Source organism: Psammomys obesus, unplaced genomic scaffold (assembly GCF_907164565.1).
Source record: "Psammomys obesus unplaced genomic scaffold, mPsaObe1.curated_primary_1811, whole genome shotgun sequence".
Lineage (NCBI taxonomy): Eukaryota > Metazoa > Chordata > Mammalia > Rodentia > Muridae > Psammomys > Psammomys obesus.
Genome location: NW_026596162.1, coordinates 13530602 through 13556375, shown reverse-complemented (window position 1 = coordinate 13556375; position 25774 = coordinate 13530602). Strand labels below are relative to the sequence as shown.

At 51.2% G+C, this 25774-nt stretch overlaps 1 protein-coding gene and 1 long non-coding RNA gene across 2 annotated transcripts in view; one reads left to right on the top strand and one right to left on the bottom strand.

Moving 5' to 3' along the window:
* The window catches only part of Phf2 (PHD finger protein 2), a 29278-nt gene extending 22805 nt beyond the window's left edge, over positions 1 to 6473 (top strand). The window contains exons 17-21 of the mRNA XM_055595139.1: positions 1080 to 1351; positions 2908 to 3003; positions 3449 to 3558; positions 4068 to 4455; positions 5161 to 6473. Coding sequence (XP_055451114.1) covers positions 1080 to 1351; positions 2908 to 3003; positions 3449 to 3558; positions 4068 to 4455; positions 5161 to 5249 — 955 coding nt within the window. The 3' untranslated portion in view covers positions 5250 to 6473. The remainder of the gene's footprint in view (positions 1 to 1079; positions 1352 to 2907; positions 3004 to 3448; positions 3559 to 4067; positions 4456 to 5160) is intronic.
* A 7924-nt stretch (positions 6474 to 14397) lies between these two features.
* Positions 14398 to 24494, bottom strand: LOC129667574 (uncharacterized). Its single transcript, XR_008718764.1, has 3 exons — positions 24358 to 24494; positions 16567 to 16676; positions 14398 to 14430 (listed from the first exon to the last, which is right to left on the bottom strand). It is a non-coding gene; the product is annotated as an uncharacterized LOC129667574 (long non-coding RNA).
* Positions 24495 to 25774: the final 1280 nt, after the last annotated feature.

Here is a 25774-nt window from a genome sequence, read left to right as displayed (position 1 = left end):
AGCGGCTGGTGGAAACTGTGGAGACCACCCAGGAGCCAGCCGAGCCCCGAGGGTCTTTGCAGTGCAGCAGCAGCAGCCAGGCCTCAGGTCTATGGGATAATGAGCACTGGTCCCTGAACCTAGTTTGGGATGCTCTTTCTGGAAGGCAGCATACCAGGGCAGCCAGAAAGAGGACATGGGACAGCAGACAGGAGCACTGCTAGAAGAGCACAAAAGGGCACGGCAACAAGGACTCGGCAGAAGAATGCAGGTGGAACCCTGTGGGCAGCCCTGCCTGAAGCTAGGAGACAGGAAGACTGGGGCTCATCAGGAAGCTCTGGAGTCGGCATGGAGGGACCCAGAGAGGGGAGCCTGGCCAGGCTGAGGCGTGGCTGTGCCTAACCAGGAGATGTGTAGGCACAGACAGAGATAGGAGTGTGCGGGGCGGAGTGCCGGCGTGGACCGGTAGCTGTAGGTGCAGGTGTGGACGGCCGTGTATGTAAGCGTGTGCGAGGGTGGAGGTACCGATGAGGGTGTGAGTGCGGTGCAGGGAGACGTGAGGGTGGGTGCGGGTGTGGGTGAGGGTGTCACTGTAGCTGAGGTTGTGGATCACTTCGGGTGAGTATGTCGTGGGAGAAGTGAGGACCTCCCTGTTTCGGTATAGGGGTGGGGAGAAGAAATGCCCCTGGCTAGGACTGAGTCAGGGTCAGCTGTGGAAGGGCACAGGAGTCAGGCAGAGGACCCTCCGGCCAGCTCAAAAGTTGTGGGAACTGCCACGGCACTGTGGTGCAAGATCTGACCCCACCTGCCTCCCTGTGTGTGTTCCCTTGTTCTACCCCAAGGCCTCTTCCCCTCCCTGGAGTGTGGCTGAGTGTGCAAGGCCTTTTCCACTGCTGAGTCAGTCATCAGCCCCTGTGGCTCTGTTATCTGCTGGCTGCCCAGGCCAGTGTGTGCACAGCCATGGGCCTTGGGCTACAGTTACAGCTACCTTGGGCTGCAAATTGTGGATCATGGGCTCCGGGCTCTAGTCTGTGATCCCACTGTCCTGGCTGTGGGCCACGGGCCATGGCTGAGTGCCTGTTGTCTCTCTGTGTCCCTAGCCAGCCCCCTGCCTCCCCCAGCACACAGGAAGCCATTCAGGGAATGCTGTCCATGGCCAACCTGCAGGCCTCCGACTCCTGCTTACAGACCACGTGGGGCACTGGCCAGGCCAAGGGTGGTTCCCTGGCAGCCCATGGTGCCCGGAAGAACGGTGGTGGCAGCAAAGGCCCGGGGAAGCGCCTGCTGAAGAGGACTGCCAAGAACAGCGTTGACCTGGAGGACTATGAGGAGCAGGACCACCTGGATGCCTGCTTCAAGGATTCGGACTATGGTGAGCATGGCTGCAGCTCACTGCTGCTGCCTGGAGGGGGCAGCACCGGCTAGGAGCAGGCCGAGGAGGCCCACGAGCTACAGTTTAAACTGTAAGGCCCATCTTGGGATGGAGTGCGGTGATACACACCTTTAATCCCAGCATTCTGGAGGCACAGGCAAGGCAGATCTCTGTTCTGTGTTCTGGGCCAGCCTGGTCTACATAGTGAGTTCCAAGCTAGCCAGGGCTGCACAGTGTGACCTTATCTCAAAACAAAACAAAACAAAACAAAACAAAACACTATCATCTTTTGGAAGCCTGTCATTTGTGGCCTAAGTAACTACTGCCTTTTCAGAATCTCTCCCCATCCAGTTCGTCCCTCCCCAGCCCTGGCCACTTGTCAGGTGCTTCAGGTCTCTGTGGACCTGTTTTGGACACATAAAAGGATCAGATAACACGTGATTTTGCGGTCCCATGCATACTGTGGCACATGCCAGAATTTCCTGCCTCTTCCAGGCTGAGTAATGTGTAGGAAGTGAACTGAAAGTCCCCTGGCCCTTGAACTCTTCTTTTGGCTGCTGTGAATGTGTGTGTACTGGTTCCTCTTGGAACCTGCCCTTACATCCCTTGGCTGTGTCTCTGAGGGGGTCCTGCTGAGTTATAGCTCACCATGTATTTAGCTTTCTGGGAGCCCCTGCCCCAACTGTAAGATGGAAAGACCAAGGCCCCAGGATAACCCTGCAGCCATATGTGAGGCCAGAAACCATCAAGGCTTTGGCCTTCTGCTATGGACACAGGCAACATGCCTCCTGCCAGCAGGGTGTGCCTCCTCAGACACCTGCTTTAATACACCCCACCTTTGGAGCATGGTGGCAGAGGGCCTGCTGCAGGCTGCTAGTCCCCATGCTACCTTTCTGATGGCCAGAGGCTGGGCTTTACTGATCTAGGCCCCTTCAAAGGAGAGCTCCTGAGAGGGGAAGCCTGTCCTGCCCATGCACAGATCTAGGCTCCGTGGTAGGTGTGCCTGCTTGTTTCCACTCTCTTTGGGGAGTGCCAGCTTCCTGCTGCCACCCACAGAATCTGCAGCCTTACAGGTTTCCCAGTTGGCCCTTGGTCAAGGGAAGCAGGACCCACAGTGTGGGGTCACTGGGGAGTCCGTGAGCCAGGGAAGCTCATCAGTGGCCATGCTGGCCACTAGGCAGGCACCTTCTCCCAACGTGCTGGGAGAATCTTGGGGCTTCAGATACCATGGAATTAGCCCAGTCCCCTCAGCTTCTCACTCTCCACCTCAGCAGCCTCCAGAAGAACCCCTTGTCTCAGGCTCCTAAAGCAGCTGTGACTAAGTGATTAAGGGTTCCAGCCACAGGCAAGCCTGGGGTGGGCGAGGCTGGCAGCCTGTGCAGGTACTTTCCTGCCTCATGTAGGTGCTCTTGCTTTAGTTGCACAGCAGGGCTAAGAACCTAAGGACAGATCTGGGGTCCCTAGGCCACTGCAGCAACAGCACCCTACACCCACCCCCTCACCAAGCCCTGGCTGCCCAACCACTCAGGGGCCTGCTCTCCTATTGCCTCCTTCAGTCTACCCCTCCCTGGAGTCTGATGAAGATAACCCTGTTTTCAAGTCCCGGTCAAAGAAGAGGAAAGGCTCAGACGATGCTCCCTACAGCCCCACAGGTAGAGCTGGGCTGGGGACCTGGCATGTGGCCACTGAGGACGTAGGCGTGTCTCTAGGCATGTCTAGCAGAGATTGGTCAGGGCCCTGTGGGGAGTGCGGCCCTGGCTGGGGGTGGGCTTTGTGTCTTGGGATCTCCAAGCCTAGACTTCACTCAAGAACCCTCTCATTTGGGGCCTCTTTTCCCCAGGGTCCTCTGCAGGAAGATCTAGGAGGGGTACTTGAAACATGCTGGGGTGGTGGGTGAGATCAGGCCTGCCCACCTCTCAGAGTGCCCTGCCTATCTGGCTTTTCTTGGCCAGTTTGCTGGGCCTCCCATACTGCCTCATGGATACCCCAGTGTGGCTGGGGAGAGACTTAGATACTCCCCAGATCCAGAGATGGTCTGGGGTGAATGGGCCACCACTTCCAGAGGTGATTGGTTGGCCTTCCCCGTGTCTTCCACAGCCAGGGTCGGCCCGTCAGTGCCAAGACAAGACAGGCCTGTGCGTGAGGGGACCAGAGTGGCCTCCATCGAGACTGGGCTGGCAGCTGCTGCGGCCAAGCTGTCCCAGCAGGTGAGGAGACTGAAGGGGGTCTTGCAAGAATAAGTCTCCACTGCGTGACATTAGGCTGGCTTCCCGACACCTCAGCCACTGTCCCTGTGTGGAGACGCCAGGGCTAGGTCTGTCAAGGCAGGAGAGCGGCTCTAGATTCTGAGTAGGTGCAGGGAGGCCAGGTGCGCAGGCCTGTTCCTCTTAGCCCAGGCACACACCGCTCACTAACTGGGTGCCCTCTGGTGCCCAGGATGTCCTTATTAAATGCCGCTGGGGACTACTTCCATTCCCAAGGATCCTGGCACTTTTAAGGAGTGCACACAGGCAGGAGCTGCGGCTTGCCTCTGCCTGCTCCTCTCATTGGTCATTTGTTGCAGAACTCACAGTGGGCTCCCGTGGGCCAGACTTTCTGCCTGGTGGAGGTCTGAACCCCTGAAAGCCTGCTTCTGGGTGGAGGCTGTGCTGGCCCTGCCCACTCTGATGTACCCGGGGCAGCTGATGGGTAGCACAACTCCACACTCTGTTCTTAGGAGGAGCAGAAAAACAGGAAGAAGAAGAACACCAAAAGGAAGCCGACTCCTAACACCGGCCCCCCCTCCATCTCCACCTCCGCCTCCACCTCCACGGGTACCACCTCGGCCTCCACCACCCCGGCCTCCACCACCCCGGCCTCTACCACCCCAGCCTCCACCACCCCGGCCTCCACCAGCACAGCCAGCAGCCAAGCTTCACAGGAGGGCAGCTCCCCTGAGCCCCTGCCTGAATCACACAGCAGTAGCCTGGCAGATCACGAATACACAGCAGCTGGCACATTTGCAGGGGCTCAGGCTGGCCGTGCCTCCCAGCCCATGGCCCCCGGAGTCTTTCTCACACAGAGGCGGCCTTCTGCATCATCCCCCAACAACACTGCTGCCAAAGGTACCCCTTCTGCCCTGCCTGCCCTTGCCCTTAGGAAGCACACTGCCAGGGGCCTTCTGGTCCCAGGACGGCAGGTGCTGGGCATCTGAGACAGTTACACCCGTGCTTCTGCATGGCCCCCATCTTCCACATGAATGTTTGCCACTGCTCTGCCTAGTTTGAAAGACATAAGCTAATGTCAGGAGATACATTCTGGAGAGGCCTCGTCGGTTACAAACTTTAGGACAAGTCTTCGGCTCAGGGCTCTGGCCCAGGCCTTGTGGTCAGCCATTTGCCACAGGTGGAAGCTGGCTGTGATATGAGCCAGGCTGGTGGATAAAGCTGTCTGTGGGTTAGAATGTCACAGCAGCCAGGCCCTGTGGGACCCCTGTGGCCTCCCTCATCCTGCCTACCTACACTCCAGTCTGCACCTAGTGGCCAAGGTTTTGGGGAGTGGTTACTTACTGCTGGCACTTGAGATGGCCTTGTTGCCTCGGGGGTGGGGTGGGGTGGCAGGGTGCTCTCTTGCCTCTTTGCCATGCCATCCTGAACCAAGTCCACCATGGCCCCTGCACCTCTGAGCACTTTGGCCCCACGGGGACTTCTGAGCCCAGGGCTCAGCCTAGCTGGCTGTTAGAGGTGGGTGGCCTGTGGGAGCCTATCCTCCTGTAGCTGTCACTCTTGAGCTTTCTCTTTTTCTCTTTAATTCTCTCCTCACTTCTGTAGGAAAACGTACAAAAAAGGGCATGGCCACCGCCAAGCAAAGGCTTGGAAAGATCTTGAAGATCCATCGGAACGGGAAGCTGCTCCTTTAAGGCTTGGAAAGCCAGGATCCTTCTGCTCTGCTCAGGACCCCGGAGCCCCGCTGCATCAGCCCCTCCCAGGAGGGTGGCCTGGCCGCCTGGCCAAGGGAGGGCCTTGCCTCCTCCCAGCCACCTCCCCCCAGCACGAGCATCTGTCCCTTGAGCAAGTGGCATGAGCGGAGCACCGCCGACCCTTGTTGTGAACGTGGACACCCTTTCTCGAGTTGCTGAGGGTGACCTGAAAGTGGCCCTGCCAGCTTCAGGACAGCCTCCAGGCACCCCGCTGGGTGACCTCTGTGGCTCTGCTTGGGAGCGTGAGGCCTTCAAGGAAGGTGCAGTGAGCCACGCTCACCAGCTCGAGTCCGAGCTGGCCCCAGGCCGGCAGCCTCCAAAGGCGTAAAACAAGGCAAAGGACACAGAGAGAGAGAGAGGAGCGGTGGGGTATTGGATGCCCCCTCCCCCTCTTCCTGGGAGCGAGTCTCACAGCGCCTGACCCAGGCGAGGACAGCTTGCCCCAGCTCCCTGGCTTGGCAGGTAGCAGGCCAGATAGTGGGTGTCACACCCCAAATGCCTGGGGAACAGTTGGGGTTGTCAGGACCCACAGTTAGGTTGGTTTGTTAGTGGGTGGAGGAGCCACTGTGGGGTCGCAGGGGAAGGGTGACAGCTCAGCCACGTCTTAGGGTCCAGGGGACCCAGGCTAAGCCACGTGGAGGGGCCCCACTCTGGAACAGCACTTCTAGGCCAAGGCACCCTGCCCTGAGCGGGCAGACGGGTGAGCGGGGCCACAGGGCTGGAGCCAGCACGGCAGCACCTGTCTGGGCCCTGGGCGGCATCACGAGTGCTGGGCCATCTCAGGCGGCATGTCCACACCCATCGACACGGAGGGGCTGGGTTTGTTTCTCAGGCAATCCTGTATTTTCATTTTAGATGTATTTCCGGAAGCATATTTTTCATAGAATGTAGCGTGTAAATAGCTTTTTAAATGACTTCTTTTTTATAAGAGCAAAAGTATCTCTAGGAATTTCTTTCTATAGAGTCCTTCATTAACCTTTATACGAGTTTTGGCTCCCCCCCACGCCCATGGACGGTTGGGTTCTGACCCGCACCCCACCCGCCCCTTTCTCTTTCCTTTCCTTTCCTTTTGTTACTCTTATTTTCCTCTTAGGAACTAAGGTATTGCCTGAAAAACAACGGCGTCTGCGCGGCCTTACGCTCTGTCTCTCGGAGCGGCTAGTCCACAGATTCCCCTCCCACAGGCCCCGAAGCCGCGTCTCCAGTCTCACACCAGCTCTTCGCTCTCCTTCTTGCGCGACGAGGGTCGGGGATGCAGTTATATTTCACTAGCACCTTGTGAAGTATTTGTGTTTCGTGATGCTGTAATTTATTAATGTTTGTAGCTTTTTATATTTGTACATTTCTTATGAGGTTCGTTTCTACACCCGTTACCTGGATGTGTTGTCCACGAGGAGATGCAGCTTGGCGGAGGCCTTATCCACTCCCACTTGACCTGTTTGGAGGGACGCCGTCCCCAGGGCCCGGGGCTGGGAGAGGGGCATCCTGCAGGCCCCAGGCTTACTCAGAACTGGTGTTTTTAAAGTTTCCTTGACCCTGTCCTTGTGAACATTTCTATAATCTTAACCCGGGCATCAAGCTGTTCTCTCTCTTTCTCTTTTTAATTTTATTATTATTTTGGCGACATGTACATTTCTAACAAAGTTTATCGTGGCTATTAAAGTGTTCTATTTCCCAGTTCATATTACTCTTGTATCGAGTCCATGAGGTCTAAGGCAACTTAGACCAAAGTTTTAAAAAAAAAAGTAAAAATATTTCAGGTTTTGTACAGAACCACGTCTTTGTCGTACTTGCCTCCTTCGCCGCCACTCTGTCTCCTGTGGGACACGTGATGGCGCCAGCCGTGCGAGGCCTAACCCGACTCCAGCGGTCCCCGGCTGCGTGCATCCTTGGGCGGGTGCCTTTTAGCCCCCACTGATGTTTGCAGCGAGCCACAGAAGCTGCCCTGCCGGGGACAGGCTGTCCATCTCGGTGGTGGTGTGACAGTGCCGTGGGCAAGGCGGAGGGGTGAGCATCCGTCCTGCTAGGGGAGAAAGCCCACGAGGACGGGTCAACGGCCACGAGAAGTGGCTCTGCCCACTGGCCACAGCCCACTGAGCTCTCCCAGCCCCGTGTGCACCCGGGTACCGCCCAGCGATAGTGACCAGAGCTGGACACGGGTAGGCTTCCAACTTCTAGATAGGGACTGGAGACCATGTGTAACCAGGGTCATCCAGGTGACAAGGAACCTGGAGACCTCTGCCGACACCCTAAGCAAGCCTTGAAGCAGACCCCACCCCAAAGCTTCCTTGTGCCTGTTGACATGTAATGCATCACAAGGCCTTGGCTGAGCCCCTTGAAGCCTCGTGTTCTCTGGTGCCTGCTGGGTGCTCAGAAGAGACTCCAACCTGAGCTGTGTGACTGAGCCCCATTTGGGCTGGGAGTTGTAGGGGACCAGCTACACAACCTCTTCCACGGGGGTGGGCCCCAGTGTTGCCACTAGGTGGCGCCTTGGGGCCACGCTGAGCTGCAGGCTTCAGGCACCTGGCTGTGTGGACCCTTTCATGCCTCAACCCTAATGAGCAACGGGGTGATCTGATGAACCCCCACACACACCTGCTGACATTGCTCTGGGCTGTCCCCACCCCATCCCTGAAGGAGCACCCAGCCCTGGGTGCCTCCGTGCAGCAGCACCCCAAGGCCGACATCTGGGCCTCTCACCACCCTCAGCCTGGCAGGTTCAGGATCGGAGCCCAGGGTTCCCTTGGCAGGTCCACGCCCTTTCCAAGGTGGCTGTGAGGGCTGTGGGGAAGCTGAGGACCCTGGGCCTGGGAAGAGCTGCCCCTGGCTACCCAGCGTTCCCCAGGGTCTAACCAAACTGTGCTGTCTTCCGGCCGGCCTGCGCCACGTGCAGCCTGTCTGCCTGTGGGCGGGGAGGTCAGGCAGCGCTCAGCAGGCACGGGCCTTCCCTCTGCACCATCACTGGCTCTTGTGAGCCCCCAGGAAGAGCCCGGATGCAGCCCGACTGGAGATGACACTTTCCGAGACAGGGAGACCCCAGGCTGCTCAGACAGACTAACGGGTCAAAACAAGAGGAGGGGCTGTGGCTGCCTCCGAGCCGGCCCAGACTGAAGATTTCAGAGTTGGCCCGAGTGAGCAGAGGGATCACAGGTGAGCCAAAGGCAAAGGGCTCTTCAACCCTCTTCCTGGCGTGTTTCCACATTCTCGATGCGTGGCAGGGAGCGCTGTCCCCCGTGACCTGGTTATTTAGCTCCTCTATCCCCCTGGTCCCAGAGGCAAACCTGAACCTGCAGGTGGTAGAAAAGGGTCTAATTGGGAGCCCGTGGCGGGGAGGGGGTAGGAGAGTGGGGGGAGGGGCACAATGCTCATCATGAACACGAGAGGGTGAGGCGGGGCTGGGAACAGGCCAGTGGCTAGAGGTTACCTCTCCCCTAGGGCAGGGAAGAATCACACTGATTCAGTTGGTAACTACCTTAGGCACAAGTGACGTTCATCTCTTACACACATGACATTATGCACATAACACATCACCCTCTGAAAAAGGTCCTGCAAGAGGGTTTTACTGGTAGGGAAACTGAGGCACAGTGTCTCACAGATGCGAAGCCTAATCAGTTATACCAGTTGGAACTGATCTTTTGGAAGACACTCTCCAGCAGATGGTAGCTGGGAGGGACCCTCACAAGGTTTTCCTGAGGGCCTGGTCCCATGCCAGGGTCTCGGTCACCACCCTGCTTGGTCCACTTCTGTCCCCCAGACTAATCAGGCCTGCATCCACCCTAGATTCATCTGCCCTAAGCAGGGGTTCCTCTTTGCAGATGGGGACACTGAGGCAGGGCAGGATGGGGATACAAGCCACCAATAGGGCTCTTCTCTCCCTCCCTCCTTTCCATGGAGTCAGGCAACTGAACACCGGTGCAGTAGGAGAGCCGAGAGGTCCGATGTCAAGCGTTCCCGTAGGCCTCTGGGAAGGTGCCACAGGAACCTGGAGTAAATCAGAGGGCACCAGGCCTGAGGGCTACAGCTTTCCCAAGTGGCCCTATTGATCCTGTGTGTGCCAGGCAGGTCCCCTACACTTTATTGTGACTTACTTTGCTCTTAAGCCTAGGCCCATGGAAGGGGCATCTGGGAACATGCCAGCCTTTCTAGGCAGGGAGGTTTTCTGAGGAGGTGACTTGAGCAAACAGAACACTGAGACCCTGGAGGGAGGCTGTTGGGTAGACGGGGTGGACTGTGCAAAGGCCCTGGGGCAGAATCAAGTTTGCTGAGGAGAGGTTGGAAAGAGGAGGTCAGGAGCAGTCCTCACATTCTCCAGCCCTAGGCCAGCCCTCACGCACTCCCGCCAGGCAGGCTCAGCTCTGTCGTGTGCAGAGTGGGGAGAATGGTCCTGACTTCCCTCAGAGGTGCTTCAGGCTAACTCCTCCCTAACCCTGGCCCTGGCAGGAAGTGACACACCTGCCCAGTGAACCTGCTTTCCTGTGGAACCTAGGCAGGGCCCTTCCTTGCATCGATTTCTTGATGATAGGGCATCTCCAGCGGGAGGAGGAAGGAAGCAGTGATCTCCCTCCTGCGGCCAGGCCTGCTCCGCAGTGAGCTTGGTGTTTCTGCGATGCCAGGCAACCTTGAGCACCTGTGGCTGGAGCCTCCTGGGGTGAGCTTCTGGCTCAATGCTCAATTAAACAGTGTTCCCAGGTCAAGGCACCCTTGTGGTCCAGGCTTTGTCGCTTTTTGCAACTCACACTTTTTTGTGTGCCCAGACTAGCATGGCCACGGGCCCTACTGAGAGGCTGGAGGTGCTGGGCAGTGTTGCCCACTGTGGAGGAAGGGACGGATGTGAGGAAACCTGGCTTGGGCTGTCTGCAGCCTGACAGATGGTGTCCTCACTCTTGAGCCGCCCACCGCCCAGTCTGAGCCCAGCCACCTCCTCCTCCTCCTCCAAACACCCCCAGGGATGCCACCTCGGCAGAAAAATGATGCAGTTCCATTAACATCTGACACGGATTTGCTGGCCCCAAACAGATGAGTGCGGTGTAAACAGCGGGCCCTGGGCCCTAGCCCGGCCTCTGCATGATCTCAGTAATTAATCGTCTGCTGTTGGCCGGGCCACACTGGGCCCCTCGACGCAGCCTGAGTAGTTTCCAAATCGGAATCTGGCTCTGCCCCTGCACGTGGTGTTTACTGAACAGCGGATGTGCTGGGGGTGGTTGAGGAAGAAGAGGGGGTGAATCCCACTTCTGGTACCTATGTCAGCGTGGGGTCCTTGTTCACCTTCCCCAAACCAGTGACCATGGACTTTAGGGCAATAGTGCTGTTCTCCCAATATGGCTGCACTCGAGCAAACCACATACAATGGGGTCTTAGTGTTAGCCCTCCGTACACACTCACCACTTTCTGGGGCTAGCCTTGACTAGAAGAGAACAGGCTGGGTGTCACACAGGAGCCAGGAGGCACATCCACTCACACTGGTTGATTTAATAAGCACACAGACCTCCCAGATATGGTTTTTCTTTTTGCCACAGAAGGACTTTTTGTTTCTTTCTTTCTGTGTTTTGCTCAATAGCAATAACCCAAATATTCTCCCTTTTATATCTGTCATAGGAAACTTTTTTCTTTTTGAGACATAGTCTCAAACCCAGGCTGGCCTCAAACTCTCTACATACCTTGATCCTCCTGTACCCATCCCGAGTTCTGGGTTTACAGGCACGCACCACCATACTAGTTTCATGTGGTACTGGGGATTGAACCCAGGGTGCTGGGTGTGATAGGCAAGCACCCACCCAACTGAGCCACATGCACATCCAGGAACTCTTGTACACTCATTCTGAGTCCCCTAGGTGGTGGGATCGGCTCCAGGGTGCAGCTGGCCCTGGCAGGAGAGTATCAGTGCTTCTGTCTTCTTTTAGCAGTTGAGAAGGCCCCCCCTCTTTTCTAGGGCCCTTCAGGATCTTTAAGCTCTGACGACTTGGGAGGTGGTCCCCTGGCCTGTGACCCGGGGATAACCACGTTCCCCTCGGGCGCCACCAGGATTACATTGATAAACTATGTGGGCTCCGTGCCAGCTCCTGGAAGGGTTGCCTGGGTCCTTATCACTGGTTAGGAAGCCATCCATTTCACCTTTTGAGTTGTAAGCCGCCTGGCTCTGCCCCCTGGACACAATGCGGTTCCTGACTGGGTGCTGGCACGCCCCACCCACGTGTGTGTCATACCAGTATCACAGGGGACCCGGGTTCCCAGTGGGTGGCCTGCTCTTGCCATGGAATTTTTACCACTGCCTGGGTGCTGGTCTGTGTCTCGCTGCCTTGTCATCCCACGCTCAACTCTGAAACACTGTCTCTTCGGGTCACCTTCCAGCTCAGCCTGTTGGCAGGATCCTGACATTCTGTCCCCACCTTCTCAAGCAGGCAAGTAGGGAATGACATTCCTGGGGTGGTCAAGCAAGCCTCTCCATGGCCCAGGTAGCCCCAGAAGACAGTCTGTGTACTTGATCCTCTACCCGATGCTCTGGGGCCACGGATGGTGGGAGACAGGACTACGGGTTTGTGGAGCTTTGAGTGATGGGGTCTCAGGAGGAAGACAGGGTAGGACAGTATGGTTTTTAGAGGAGGAACTACCTGAGTGGCTCTTACAAAGAGAGACAGCCTGACATAGGGAAGGAGGAGGTTTCAAGCAAGATGCTATGGTATATAGACAGGGAGAAGGAGGGGCACAAGGGACAGGGGACAGGTATGTCAGCCAGCATGACGAACAGCCTGGGGCAGGGGGGAGTAGGCTGTGCTTGAGCTGGGCCAGCAAGATTAAGACAGACAGCATCCGGGTGGCCCTGCCAGGGCCTGGGGTTATCACTGCTTCCTCCTGTGAGGGCCTGGTGATTCATGGGCTTTGGGCACTCGACAGGTGGTCAGGGGCCTGGCTGGGAGGCAGCTCAAGCTGCTTGCACCTTTGGGGGAAAGGAGGAGGGGCAAACTGAGGCCTCCCAGAAGCCTGGAAGGCAGAGGCTAGTCTGGAAGTGCCAGAAGACTGTGCCACATTGGCAGTCTGTCTCCATTTTACACTCAGGCAAAGGGCTCACCCATGACCTCCTGAACACTCCGATTCACCGTAAACTTGGCTGGATGGAAGTCTCCTCTCTCAGTAGCCCAGAGCGAGACCAGTGCCACAGGAGCTCTGGTTCTGTCAGCGGCGGGCCCTGTATGACCCCTTTGTTCGTACAGGGGCCGACGGCATGAGTCTACCCGTGGTCTATCCCACGGAAAAGCAACCATGTCTGGGGCCCGTGGGAGAGTCACGTCTCCTCCGCATGGGGAGGTCAGGGGCAGCCAGGGGCTGGGAGCAGTCAGGCGAGGCTAGCTCTTGAGGGAGACATGCCTACTGAGAGCAGAAGTGAGAACCGATACCAGGGGCTGAGCATCAGGAAGGAGAGGCGTGCAGAAGCTGGGGCAAGGCTGCTCCATGGAGACTGACAGGATGGATCTGGATCTGAGAAGGTCTAGCAACCCGGGACATAGAAAAGAGGCTGAGCTAAGAGCAGCAGGCAGCTTGGAAAGGGAACTCCACCCTTCACAGCAGGGGCCTTCAGTCCAGGTCCAAGGGTGGAGATTAAACCAGTGTAGTCAGTACCACAGAGGTAGCCAACAGGACTGCCCGAAGAAGCTGAAATTTAAATGAATTTTAATTACTTTGCTTTAAACAGTACAATAAAATTCAGTGAAATAGAAGATTAAAAAAAAAAACAATAGGGAAAAAAATCTGTGAAACCAAAAATTGATATTTTAAGATCAATAACTATCAGTATTCCACTCCCTAGAAAAGACAAAGACAAAACGAAACAAAAACAAACCTGAGAGAATGCACACGATAAATGCCACAAACAGGAGGTTGGCTGTGAGGGTTGTCGATTCTGCACGTTTAAAAAGAGCAGCAGGGCTGGAAGGATGGCTCAGTGGTTACAAGCGCTTACTGCTCTCACAGAGGACTAAAGTTCATTTGCCAGCACCCACACCAGGTGGCTCACAAACTGCCTGCTACTCAAAAACAGCAACATGTTCAGGGCTGGGGCTGGTTTAGCAGCTAGGAGCAGTTGCAGTGCAAGCATGAAGACCCAAGTTCAAATCCCCACACTCACATAAAAATCTGGGTGTAGCCACTCATGGTTGTAACTCCAGGGCTGTGGGGAGCAGAGACACGAGGATTTGCTGGATGCCAGCTTAGCTCTAGGCGTAGTGAGAGACCTCGTGTCAAGAGCTAGAATAGACAGTGACAGAGCAGGATCCAGGTACCTTCCTCTGGCCTATACGCCACACACGTGCTTGCTCACAGACACATGAACAGTTTCTTTTAAAGCTTAAAAAACAAAAAACAGCAATAGTGGAATATTATGGTCAACTGAGCTTGACCATTTGTCAACTTAGACGACTGGTAAGTTCCTTGAAAAATGCAAATGATAAAAAAGATACAACAAAACAAAACAAAACAAAACCCCAGAAAAGTCAGTCAGCTCTCTGCACAAGTCTGAACTTGTAATTGAGAGGTTGTCTAACAGAGAAAGGTCTAGGCTCAGATGACGTCACTGGTGAACTCCAGCAAACATTTCATGATGACATATTGTGCAATCTTCTTCTGAAAATAGAGCATGAAGAAAGGCTTCTCACGGCATTTCACATGTCTAGAGTCATTCCAGTCTCAAAAGTAGAATTAGGCTGGCAAGATGTCTCATTAGGAGAAAGGGCGTTTGCTGCCAAGCCGAGAGAGTTAGGTTGACCTGACCTCCACACATGTGTCAGGGCACTTGTATTTCCCTCCTCAAAAAAGAAATTGAATGTGAAAAAAGAAAAAAACCACTCTTTGTGTGTACAGACAGACTCTCATGAAATATTAGAAAATAAAATCCAGCAGTGTGTACATTATATTTCAGAAAAGCTCATCTCTAGAAGGTGAAGTCAATTCAGTTCTCCCTTTATGTTGGGAGAATAAAGAGGAAAAAGATAGGAACAGGAAGTGCTTGAAAAATTAAATATCCATGCAGCATAATGGTTTCTCAGCACATAAGAACAGAAAGGGGATACCCTTGTCTTCATTGAGGGCATCTGATACACTGCTTCAGGGTAAGGAAGCTAAGTCTTTCCTCCTAAAAACAAAATTGAGGTAAGGATGTTCACTCTCAGCATTTTTATGCAGTGTTGTGTACTTTAACAGTGCAATAGGACAAGAAAACCAAACCAAAGGAATACAGATTACATGGCATACACGGAAGGGGTTATCATGTTAATTTTTTTTTTCAAAAGATCTTCTGGAACAACTCTGAGCAAAAAACAGAGCATAAATCAGCTGTGTGTGCAGGCGTGCCTGTGTGTGCATGGTTGTGCTCTCATGAAAGTGTTTGCTAACATGGAAGAGATGGCAAAGGCCAGCATGTTGAGGTCACACTAAACAAATTGACTGTATATCTACATGAGAGCAGCAAGCGGCAGGACACTGAAATGACGCAAATATGTCCACAAACACGGTTAAGAATACAAAACATGCTTATGGATCAAGCCAACACGAATATTTGCAAACTTACACGTTAAAACTACCAAAAGCAATGAGAGAAATTATGAAAGATTTAAAATAAATGTAGAGATAAGTCACACGTGTTGATTGGAAGAGCCAGTGCTTTTAAGATGTTTACTTTCACCCTAAACCAATCTATACATTTATTGTAGTTCATTGGCGTGGAAACGCAAAGGACCCAGAACAGTCAAAAGAGGTTTTGAAAAGAGCAAAACAGAAGGACTGACTCCACAGCGGCTGATTTCAGGACTGATATGATGGCTTTAAGGCCACGTGAACTAAGTGGCCAGAACAAAAAAGTAGCTCTAGAGAAACAGAATTGAGGAGGATTACCTAGAAACTAACCTACATGGCTTTTCAACAGAGTGCTCTGAAAATGTGATAGGAAGAAGAAGAGGTCCTTTACAAGCAAGGTATCTGGCTGGGGGAAAATTAACTTTGACTCTTCAGTTTTTTTTTTAACATTTGTTATTTAAGTGTGTGAGTGTTTGCCTGCATGTATGTATGTATGTATGTGCGTGTGTATGTATGTGCTATGTATGTATGTATGTGCAGCATGTGTGCGTTTGTTACCTAAGGACATCAGAAGAGGGTGCTGGATTCCTTGGATCTGAGGTTAGTGGCTATGAGCTGCCATGTGGGTGCCGGGAACTGAACCTGGGTCTTCCAAATCAGCAGCCATTACTCTTAACTGCTGAGCCATCTCTCCAGGCCCTAACTTTGATCTTAACTCATACCACCTTCAAGAATTAAGGCCAATGACACCAGGAAACTAAATGAAACTTACAAAGAATGTACTTTCTCAAAGACACAGTGAAAGTCTCCATTTGTGGGTTAAGTTTTAAGCCACACCAAACAAAAACAAAACAGAAATTAAAAACTGGCAAACTGGGCTTCACCAAAGTGCATAGAAAACACCTTTGACAAACCATAATGTTAAAGTCTCAAAACAAATCCACAAAAGACTGAGGAGACCAGGAGAGTCCCATTCGGAATAACCTAAAGAAATCAACCAGGGACAGCTGAGGAAGCTCTGAAGCGCTAAGCATAAAGATCATCTCGAAAACATCAGATTTCAATTGGCTGTTACCAGCAAGAAAGGGCGAGTTCTAGTGACAGCAGACTCCGATTGGAAACTGCAGCATTCAGGTGGACATGGTCCAACCATTTCAAGTCGTGAAAAAAAAAAAAAATCACTGGCTGTGTGCAGTGAAACCGTATGTTAGGACTGGAATGAAAATGAGGATGCACTCTGCAGACGGACACAATGACAAGCACCAGTCCACGGGAACACAACACCACAAACCTAAGGGTCTCTGTGCTAAACAACATAGCTTCAAGGTGTGCAAAGCAAACTCTGATAAAGCAGAAAGTACAGACACATTCTCAAGTGTTTGGGGCCTTGACCCTTGACTCCCAGTGACTGACGGAACACAGACCACCCCATCAAATAACCATAGAATGTACTTTTTCTTTCTCTAAACAGCCATGTAACATTAAACAAGATTGACTACATTGTGGGTCATAAAATACACCTTAACAAAGTACAATTGAAACCATTCATAGAGTGTTCTCTGATTAAATTGATTCAATTTAGAAATCATAAGGCAAAATCAAAAGAAATTTTCCAAATGTATGGAAATAACACTTTTGCAAAAGGAAACACACTCACAATGAAAAGTCGACAATAGCAGGGCGTGGAGGTGCACACCTTTGATCCTGGTGACAGGGAGGCCGAGGAAGACAGATCTCTGTGGGTTCAAGCCAGCCTGCTCTGCATAGAGAGTTCCAGGACAGCCAGGACTACATACTGAGACCTGTCTTTAAAAAGCAAAATAAATAAATGAATAAAAATTAAACATTTCATAATAAATGAAAATAAGTAACAATAAAAAAGCACACTAAAACATTTGAGATTTAGTTAAAAACACGCTAAGGGAATGTTTTTCAGTTTTAAAAATTTTATATTTGGTAAAAATGCATTCATTGGACATATTAACAGGATCTAATGTGATATCTTTTTCTCTTTTTTAAGATTTATTTATTATTTATACAACATTCTGCCTGCACACCAGATCTTACTATAGATGGAGATGAGCCACCCTGTGGTTGCTGAGAATTGAACTCAGGACCTTTGGAAGAACAGTTAGTGTTCTTAACCTCTGAGCCATCTCTCCAGTCCCGTGTTTTTTTAAATTTTTATTAATTACACTTTATTCACCTTGTATCCCTCCATAGCCCCCTCCTTCCTCCCCTCCCAGTCCTCCCCTTCCTCCCCCTTCTCCATGCATGCCCCTCCCCAAGTCCACTGATAGAGGAGGTCTTCCTCTCCTTCCTTCTGATCCTATTCTATCAGGTTTCATTAGGAGTGGCTGCATTGTTTTCCTCTGTGGACTGGTAAGGCTGCTTCCCTCTCAGAGGAAGGTGATCAGAGAGCAGGCCAATCAGTTCATGTCAGAGACAGTCACTGTCCCCATTACTATGGAACCCACTTGGACACTGAACTGTCATGAGCTATGTCTGTGCAGGGGTTCTAGGTTATCTCCATCAATGGTCCTGGGTTGGAGTATCAGTCTAAGAAAAGACCCCTGGGTCCAGATTTTTTTGGTTCTGTTGCTCTCCTTGTGGAGCTCCTGTACTCTCTAGGTCTTGCTATTTCCCACTTCTTTCATAAGATTCCCTGCACTCTGCCCAAAGGTTGGCCATAAATCTCAGCATCTGCTTTGATACCCTGCAGGGTAGAGCCTTTCAGAGGCCCTCTGTGGCAGGCTCCTGTCCTGTTCCCTGTTTTCTCCTTCTTCAGATGTCCATCCTCTTTGCCTTTCTGAATGGGGATTGAACATTTTAGCCAGAGTCCTCCTTCTTGCTTAGCATCTTTAGGTGTACAGATTTTAGTAGGTTTATCCCATATTATATGTCTAAAATCCACTTATGAGTGAGTATATACCCTGTGTGTCTTTCTGCTCCCGGGGTACCTCACTCAGGATGATCTTTTCCAGTTCCCACCATTTACCTGCAAATTACATGATTTCTTTGTTTTTTATTGCTGTGTAATATTCCATTGTGTAGATGTACCACAATTTCTGTATCCATTCCTCAGTTGAGGGGCATCTGGGTTGTATCCAGCTTCTGGCTATTAAAAATAAAGCTGCTACAAACATGGTTGAGCAAATGTCCTTATTGTGTACTTGAGCCTCTTTTGAATATATGCCTAGGAGTGGGATAGCTGAATCTTGAGGAAATGCTATTCCTAATTGTCTGAGAAAGTGCCAGATTGATTTCCAGAGTGGTGTGCCAGTTTACATTCCCACCAGCAGTGGAGGAGGGTTTCCCTTTCTCCACATCCTCTCCAGCATGTGTTGTCACTTGAGTTTTTGATCTTAGCTATTCTGATGGGTGTAAGGTGAAATATTAGGGTCTTTTTGGTTTGCATTTACCTGATGACTGAGGATGTTGAGCATTTTTTTAAGTGTTTCTCTGCCATTTGATATTCCCCTATTGAGAATTCTCTGTTTAGCTCTGTACCCCATTTATTAATTGGATTACTTGATTTGTCGCTGTTTAACTTCTTGAGTTCTTTATATATACTGGATATTAGCTCTCTGTCAGATATAGGGTTGGTGAAGATCCTTTCCCAATCTGTAGGCAGTCATTTTGTTCTGACAACAGTGTTCTTTCCTTTACAGAAGCTTTTCAGTTTCATGATGTCCCATTTATTGCTCTTAGAGCCTGTGCTTTTGTTGTTCTGTTCAGGAAGTTGTCTCCTGTGCCAATGAGTTCAAGGCTCTTCCCCACTTTTTCTTCTAACAGGCTTAGGTTTTATATTGATCCATTTGGACTTTAGTTTTGTGCGGGGTGGTAAGTATGGATCTATTTGCATTTTTCTACATGTAGACATCCAGTTAGACCAGCACCATTTGTTGAAGATGCTGTCTTTTCCCCATTGAATGGTTTTGGCATCTTTGTAAAAAATCAGGTGTCCATAAGTGTGTAGATTTATTTCAGGGTCTTCTATTCGATTCCATTGATCTACCAGTCGGGTTCTATGCCAGTACCATGTAGTTTTTTATTACTGTTGCTCTATAATATAGCTTGAGACCAGGGATGGAGATACCTCCAGAAGATCTTTTATTGTAGAGGATTATTTTAGCAATTCTGGATTTCTTGTTATTCCATATGAAGTTGAGAATTTTTCTTTCAAGGTCTGTAAAGAATTGTGTTGGTATTTTGATGGGAATTGCATTGAATCTGTAGATTGCTTTTGGTAAGATGGCCATTTTTACTATGTTAATCCTGTCAAGCCATGAGCATGGGAGATCTTTCCATCTTCTGATATCTTCTTCTAATTCTTTCTTCAGAGACTGGGAATTTTTTGCATGCATGTCTTTGACTTGCTTGGTTAGGGTCACACCAAGGTACTTTATGTCCTTTGTGGCTATTGTGAAGGGTGTTGTTTCCCTAATTTCTTTCTCAGCCCTTTTGTCTTTTGTGTACAGGAGGACTATTGATTTTTTTGAGTTAATTTTATATCCAGCCACTTTGCTGAAGGTGTTTATCATCTGTAGGGGTTCCCTGGTAGAAATTTTGGGGTCACTCAGGTATACTATCATGTCATCTGCAAATAAAACTTAAATCACACATAGATCTCCACTCATTAATAGTGGGAGACTTCAGCGGAGGGAATTTATAGCATTCACCACTTGTCTCGATCCTTTTCGATGGCGGCAGAACTGAAACCTGGAGCCTTGCACACTATAATCAGTCACTGGATTACTCGCCTGCATCTGACTATATGAGCTCATGATGGAGAGAACGCTTGTCCCATTCCATCCCAATCTGTTTGCACTGGAAAAATTCCAGCAAACAATTAACAAGGAATTAGCATTACTGTTTAAAAGCCAGTCGACACAATCCATTGTTTTGATCTGTCAATAGAGAAAAGTTCTATGAGGTTACCAACTGGTGATAAAAAGGCTTTTGATGACATCCAATTACCACTCATGGAAAGAAAACCACAAATTAGGAGCAGAGAGAATGCCTTCAGTTGGCTAAAGGCTATATGCAGAAAGCCTACAGTTCATGCATGTTTGATGGTGAAAGACTGGACCCTTTGACACACACGGATTACAAAGGAAGAAATAAAAACTGTCCCTGTTTACAGACTAAATAAATGCATAGAAAACTTAGAGGTAACTGAAGGAAACAAATCTCAACACAAAGCTGAAGACTAAAAGATCAACACAAAAAAGTTGATTTTTTTTTTTTTTGGCCTATACCAACAATGAACACTTGATGATCGCACTGTTCACATCCCAGAGCAAAGGAAGCAGGAATTTGAGGGTCCCAGTGTAAGAAGAAGATGGGTGGGGGCTCTGAAGAGGCAGCAGTCACAGAAAGTTGATGAAATAAACCAGAGACGACTGGAATAAATGGAGAGGCATCCCACGTTCATGGAGTGACAGTCCCTTGGGGCAGAGGGAGAGCAACTTGATCTATAGGCTTAACGTAATTGCTACTAAAATTTCAAGATTTTTGATAGACGTGGTTAGCACCTTTGTAAAATTTATAAACAAAAGCAGAGGACATTGAGCCTTATGAGTGGAACTGTGTCATCCCAAAGCCCTATGATGGTTTCTTAACCTTTGGTGCCTCAGAAAGTGGTCATATTTAGAGAAAGACTTTGAGAGGGAGGAACTTAAAATGAGGTTATTAGGGTAGGTTCTAGCACATCCCACTGACGCCATTCTGTAAAGGGAACCTCGGAGACACACACACACAAAATGCCACATGAGCATGGAAAAGGCCACCTGCACCTGCCTTGGGGAGGGGCCTGGAGCAATCCTTCCCTCACCGCCATGAGAAGGAGCCAGCCCTTCCAGAAGGAAACGTGACTTTGAACATTAAGCCTCCTGTGTTGGGGGGCTGGGCCCCACCAGTGCCAGCAAAGAATCTAAGTAGCCAAAGCGATTTTGGACAAGAAGGAAAAAGCGAGAGGAGTTGCCTGTGCAGTGGAATTTTTGTCCAGGGGTTGTGATGTGTGATCAGTGGAACAGAAGAGGGGCCCCAGAACAAGACTCACATGAGCACATGAGACTGGCTTTGGGCAGAAATGGAAAAATAAAATAAAAACTCCACGGAGGAAGGATAGATTTTTCAACAAAAGGTGGTGCTCATCCTTGAAACAGAGAGCCTAAATAATTCTTCTATCTTAAGAAAAGAGTCAATTTTTAAAAATCCACGTATGTGTTTATGTGTGCACACGGGCTTGTACGCTTAGGTGTCTGAGAAGCCAGACGGGGGTGTGGGATCCGCTGGAGCTGGAGTTACAGGAAGTTGTGAGCCACACAGCGTAGGTGCTGGGAATGGAATCCGGGTTCTCTGCAGGAGCACAAAGTATTCCTAACCACTGAGCCATCTCTCCAGACCCCTGACTTCACAACTCATTAAAAATTAAGTCAAGGGGAACTAAGAGGAGAGGCAAGAAGGAAAACTGTGGTCAGGGTCTAACATATGAGGGGAAAATAAAGAAAAATTAAAAAATTAAGTCTCCCTTGGTGAGGTGGGTCAGGCCTGACCATCTGAATATGATTTCTGGAACCTACATGGGAGAAGGAGAGAACTGACTCCTTCCTGCAAACTGTTCTCTGACCTCCACATGTGCCATGGGGTGCAAGCACATGCACGCTCACAAATAAATAAATAGTAAAAAAAAATTAACTCAAAACAGACCACAGGTTTAAATGAGTGTAAAGTATAAAGCCGCTCAGCGTCTATGTCTAGCAAGTCCAAGGTCTTGGGTTTAGTTCCCAGTTCAACCAAAACAAACACTCTTACATGACTTAGGGGAAAAACAAAACAAAACAAAACACAAAAAACGGTGTAAAAGTCTCCAGTTTTCAGACTCCTCACAGGGTCCTTAGACTCAACACCAAAACAATCCACAAAAGAAAAACTGATGAGAATGAAGTGTCTTTACTCCTCCAGGAAGGACACTGTTAAAAGGCTGGAGGGCCAAGTGACAGCACGCAGGCGCAGAGCTCCCCGTGAAAACCATCCGTGCTGTCGGGACGCTGGTGCTCGGCACAAGTGGACTTCTGTCGGACGTGGAAGCCAGGGCGGGCACCCTAACCGCTCAGCCACACTCCCAGTCCCGTGAGGCATCTTCCTGCAGACGGTAAATGCTTATGGAATGAGCGGCCCAGCAGCACAGGCTGTCAGGGACGCAGGTGTGGCAGCCAGTCTGAAAAGCAGGGTGCGCTCAGGGCTGGAAGGACCTGGGGACTGCACCCTCAGGGCCCTCCTGCTGGGTGGGGGAGGGGTGGTGGAAACCGATGTGACCGCTCCAGGGAGCACCCTCAGTGCTCTACAGCAGAAGAGTGGAGTTGTGAGAAGACACACGAGTTGCATTCTGGGACACCGACTAGAGAAACGGCCGTTACTGTCATTTGGAGTATTTGTATGAGTTTTCTATGTAACCAAGTCTGGAAACAGCCCAGACTTTGAAAAACCCCTCGACAACCCTCAAGGATGAGCAATGCATGCTGGGATCTCCAGCTGGGACAGTCTGGGCTGGAGGCGTGAGGTGATGGCTCAGTGTGGTAGGAGTGCTAGGTGCTCGAGCATGGGATCTTGAGGGCCTGAACCCCCAGCACTCATGTAAATAGTCAAGCATGCCTGTAACCTCAGCGTAGAGACAGGAAGATCCTTGGGGCTCCAGGGTCTCCCAGTGAGAAGCTCAGTGTTAAGGAAAGTGATGTCCTGCTCTGGCCTCTGCATGTGCACGCTTGAAAAAACACACACACATACACACACCAGAGAGAGAGGGGGAGAGGGGGTGGGGCAGGGGAGGGAGGGCGTGAACACCTGGTTTACTGGTTTTCTGTGCTGGCTTGAACCCAGGACCTTGCCCACCTGAGGAAGTCCTCCGCTCCTGAGCTTGCTCCTCCCCCCTTGTGCTTTTAATTTCGAGACAGGTCTTACTAAGTCGAGCAGGCTGGCCTTTCTCCTGTTCTGCAGCCCAGGTACTCTTTGAACTTGCAATCCTCCTGCCTCAGCTTGCTAAGCAGTTGGGACTGCAGGCCTGAACTACCTGGCCAGGCCCGGAGTTAGTACTGACTGATGTCCGAGAAGTATGTGTGACTCAGGGGATCTATTTTGAGCTATAAAAGCCAGTTTCAACAGGATCTGTCTGGCATGATTCTTTTTCTAGGACATTCATTAAATAACATAATTATAGAGGCTGCTGGGGGTCAGAAATGGACTTAGACAAGGCTGTGATGGGACAGTCCTTACAGGACAGTATGGGGGAGCTGATTCTGGGTACACTCGCCTGAAGCGAGGCAGGATAAAACGGCAGGGCCCCTGAGTGTGCACACGCAAACACACAGATGCACACTCACGCTTAACTCTGACTGATGCCATCGTCCTCACTTTATCGCCCTGCTCTTGTTCTGTGGCCCATTCCCATTGGGCAAAGGAAGTGTGTGGAGGATTTCCTCTGCACACCTTTCTGAAAATCGTTTACAGAAGTTATTCAAATAAAAAAATATATAAAAAGCCACATTGTAGAACAAAATCATTTAACTGGGATGTACAGACCCAAAACGGACAACAAACTCCTACAGATTAACAGTAAGACAAAAGATACAGAAATGGAAGATGCTTTAATAAAACATGCATCCCTCAGGGATACGCAAACAAAAGCTCTTCTAAGGTTCTACCCGTGAGGCGTGCATTAGAAAGATGACCGTGGAAATGACCCTCAGGCAGTTCCAGTGGGACAGGGGGCAGGCCTGTGTGTAAGTGTTCAGGTGGGACAAGATGCAGGCCCACTTCGTGTAAGAGACACTGCGCTGGTTAAGTTAAACTCACTGTAACCAAGATTGGGGGGTGGGTGGGAGTGGGGGTATTTTTCCCAGAGAAGTGAATACTAGAGCCCGGAGTAGCTGGGTTTATGAGTTAGGTGGAGAAACCCAAACGCCTAGGGATAGGTGAGCAGGTGAGAAAATCGCTCTGTTAGCAGCTGAGACTGCCTGGTTCCCAAAGGCTGAATGGCCGAGGAGTCAGAGGAGCCAGACATAGTAACAGCTGTGTGGGCTTGAGCAGGTAACAGGGCCCCAGAGCAACAGAGAGGTGAGCAGGGTAGCACAGCCTCCCGGGAACATCCTGGGGAGATAAAGGGCTCCCCACCTTCCCAGGGGTGGTGGCCCCAACCACCATACCTGTTCAGAGTGAATTCATGACACTTAATCCACACCTTAGTCGTGTTTTGACAGTGCTGGGGATGGAACCCAAGTTTGCCTGCTAAACCTGTGAGCTCTAGCAACGACCTTGGTTTTAACATTCTCCCCGTCCCCTTTTCTGAGGCTGAAGCACATATTGGAAGGACCTGCAACAGGGAAGAAACATGGTCCCTGCCAGTCCAAGCCTGACCCAAAGGCCTTTCCTGTCCTGTCTCCTGTGGGCAGACTGTATAAAACTCTTCGCTCTCTGGTCCACCTACCAGCATCTTCCTGAGGCTTGGTCTTCAAGGCCCTCCCTTCCATCTTGCTTCAGCTGATTTCTGTGGCAAGATTGCCTTCTCCAAGAAGCCTTTTGGGATGCTCCAGGCTGAGCCCGTGGTTTTTCAGCGTTGACCTGTTGTTTGATTTTCCTAGAAAGCCATGCTCTGTTTCCCCAGTCCACTGGGGTTTACTCCGAGACAGGGACCTCCACTCCAGCTCCCCTGCCCTGCTGCGCAGGCCGTGGTGCTGGGCAGGACGTCTGCATCCAATCTCAGAGGCCTACCTGTGTTTGGAAATCCAAGCCTGACAGGTGGGGCGGGCCCTGCCGTTGGGGAGGGTTCTGAGCTGATTCGTTAAAAGGTTTTATGAAAGCATGCTAAATAGACCGTGCAATTGCGAGAATAAGTTCTTCCCTGGTGGAAATTACTCAGCCATTTGGTTCTTATTTTGGCGAACTCGGCTCGGCCCTTTTGAACGCACTTGATACGCCTCGGCTGCCAGAGCAACAGGAAGATATGCTTTGAATTCCCTGTAAACCCCGTGTAAACACCAGGCTTACGGGGTAATTGCAACAGAACCCGGCTCCGCCCCTCAGCCTCTGCGTGCCACCCCTCCCAACTACTGCCTAGGCCTGCAGCCCACGGCTCCGCCCCTGGCTTCAAGGTCTAACACTTGCCAGGTCGGCCTGTACCCAGGCAGAGGCTGGGCTTCCAGACAGGCTTGCTCTTGCAGCAGCGAGCTAGGAGCTCCTAGCCTCGGTCCAGCCCACAGTCACAAGCGCTCGGCCTCCTGCCCTGACTCCAGCAGAGAGGAGCCCTCTGCCCTGCCCACTTCCCTGTGCTATATCACACCCTGGTGGACACCGAGGACTTCTGGTGGGTCTGACTTTCGATGCCATGGAGTCTGAAGGTGGGCTTCTTGCTTCCTAGCTTCTGGAATCCTGTCGGGCTTAACTGGACCAACCCTCAGGGCCAACCCGCAGGGCGGCCCAGACCTTGGGGCTGAGCAGAGTTGGCCCCAGCAGCAGACTGAGGACTGGAGCTTGGGTTCCCAACACCCACATAAAATGCCGGGTGGCAGTCGGCCTGCAAGCCCAGGACGCAGGAGGAAGGGACGAGAGATCCCTACAGCAACCCGACTAGCTAGGTTAGGCGAATTCTCAAGTTGGGTTACGTGAGAGACTCAGTCTTGATCTGTAAGGTAGAGGGCAATCAAGTAGGACACCCGATGACAACCTCGGACACACGTGAACACACACATGCACCGCCATATATACTCAGAGTGACAGAGAGACATAGAGAAGAGTGGGTCATCCCAGAACAACCCCCTTTCAGACAGCATGGAGTCTCAAGCCCCCACCCCCAGTCCTCAGCTCACTGGCTTTTCTCCCTCCTGTCATCTGAGGCTCTACTGTCC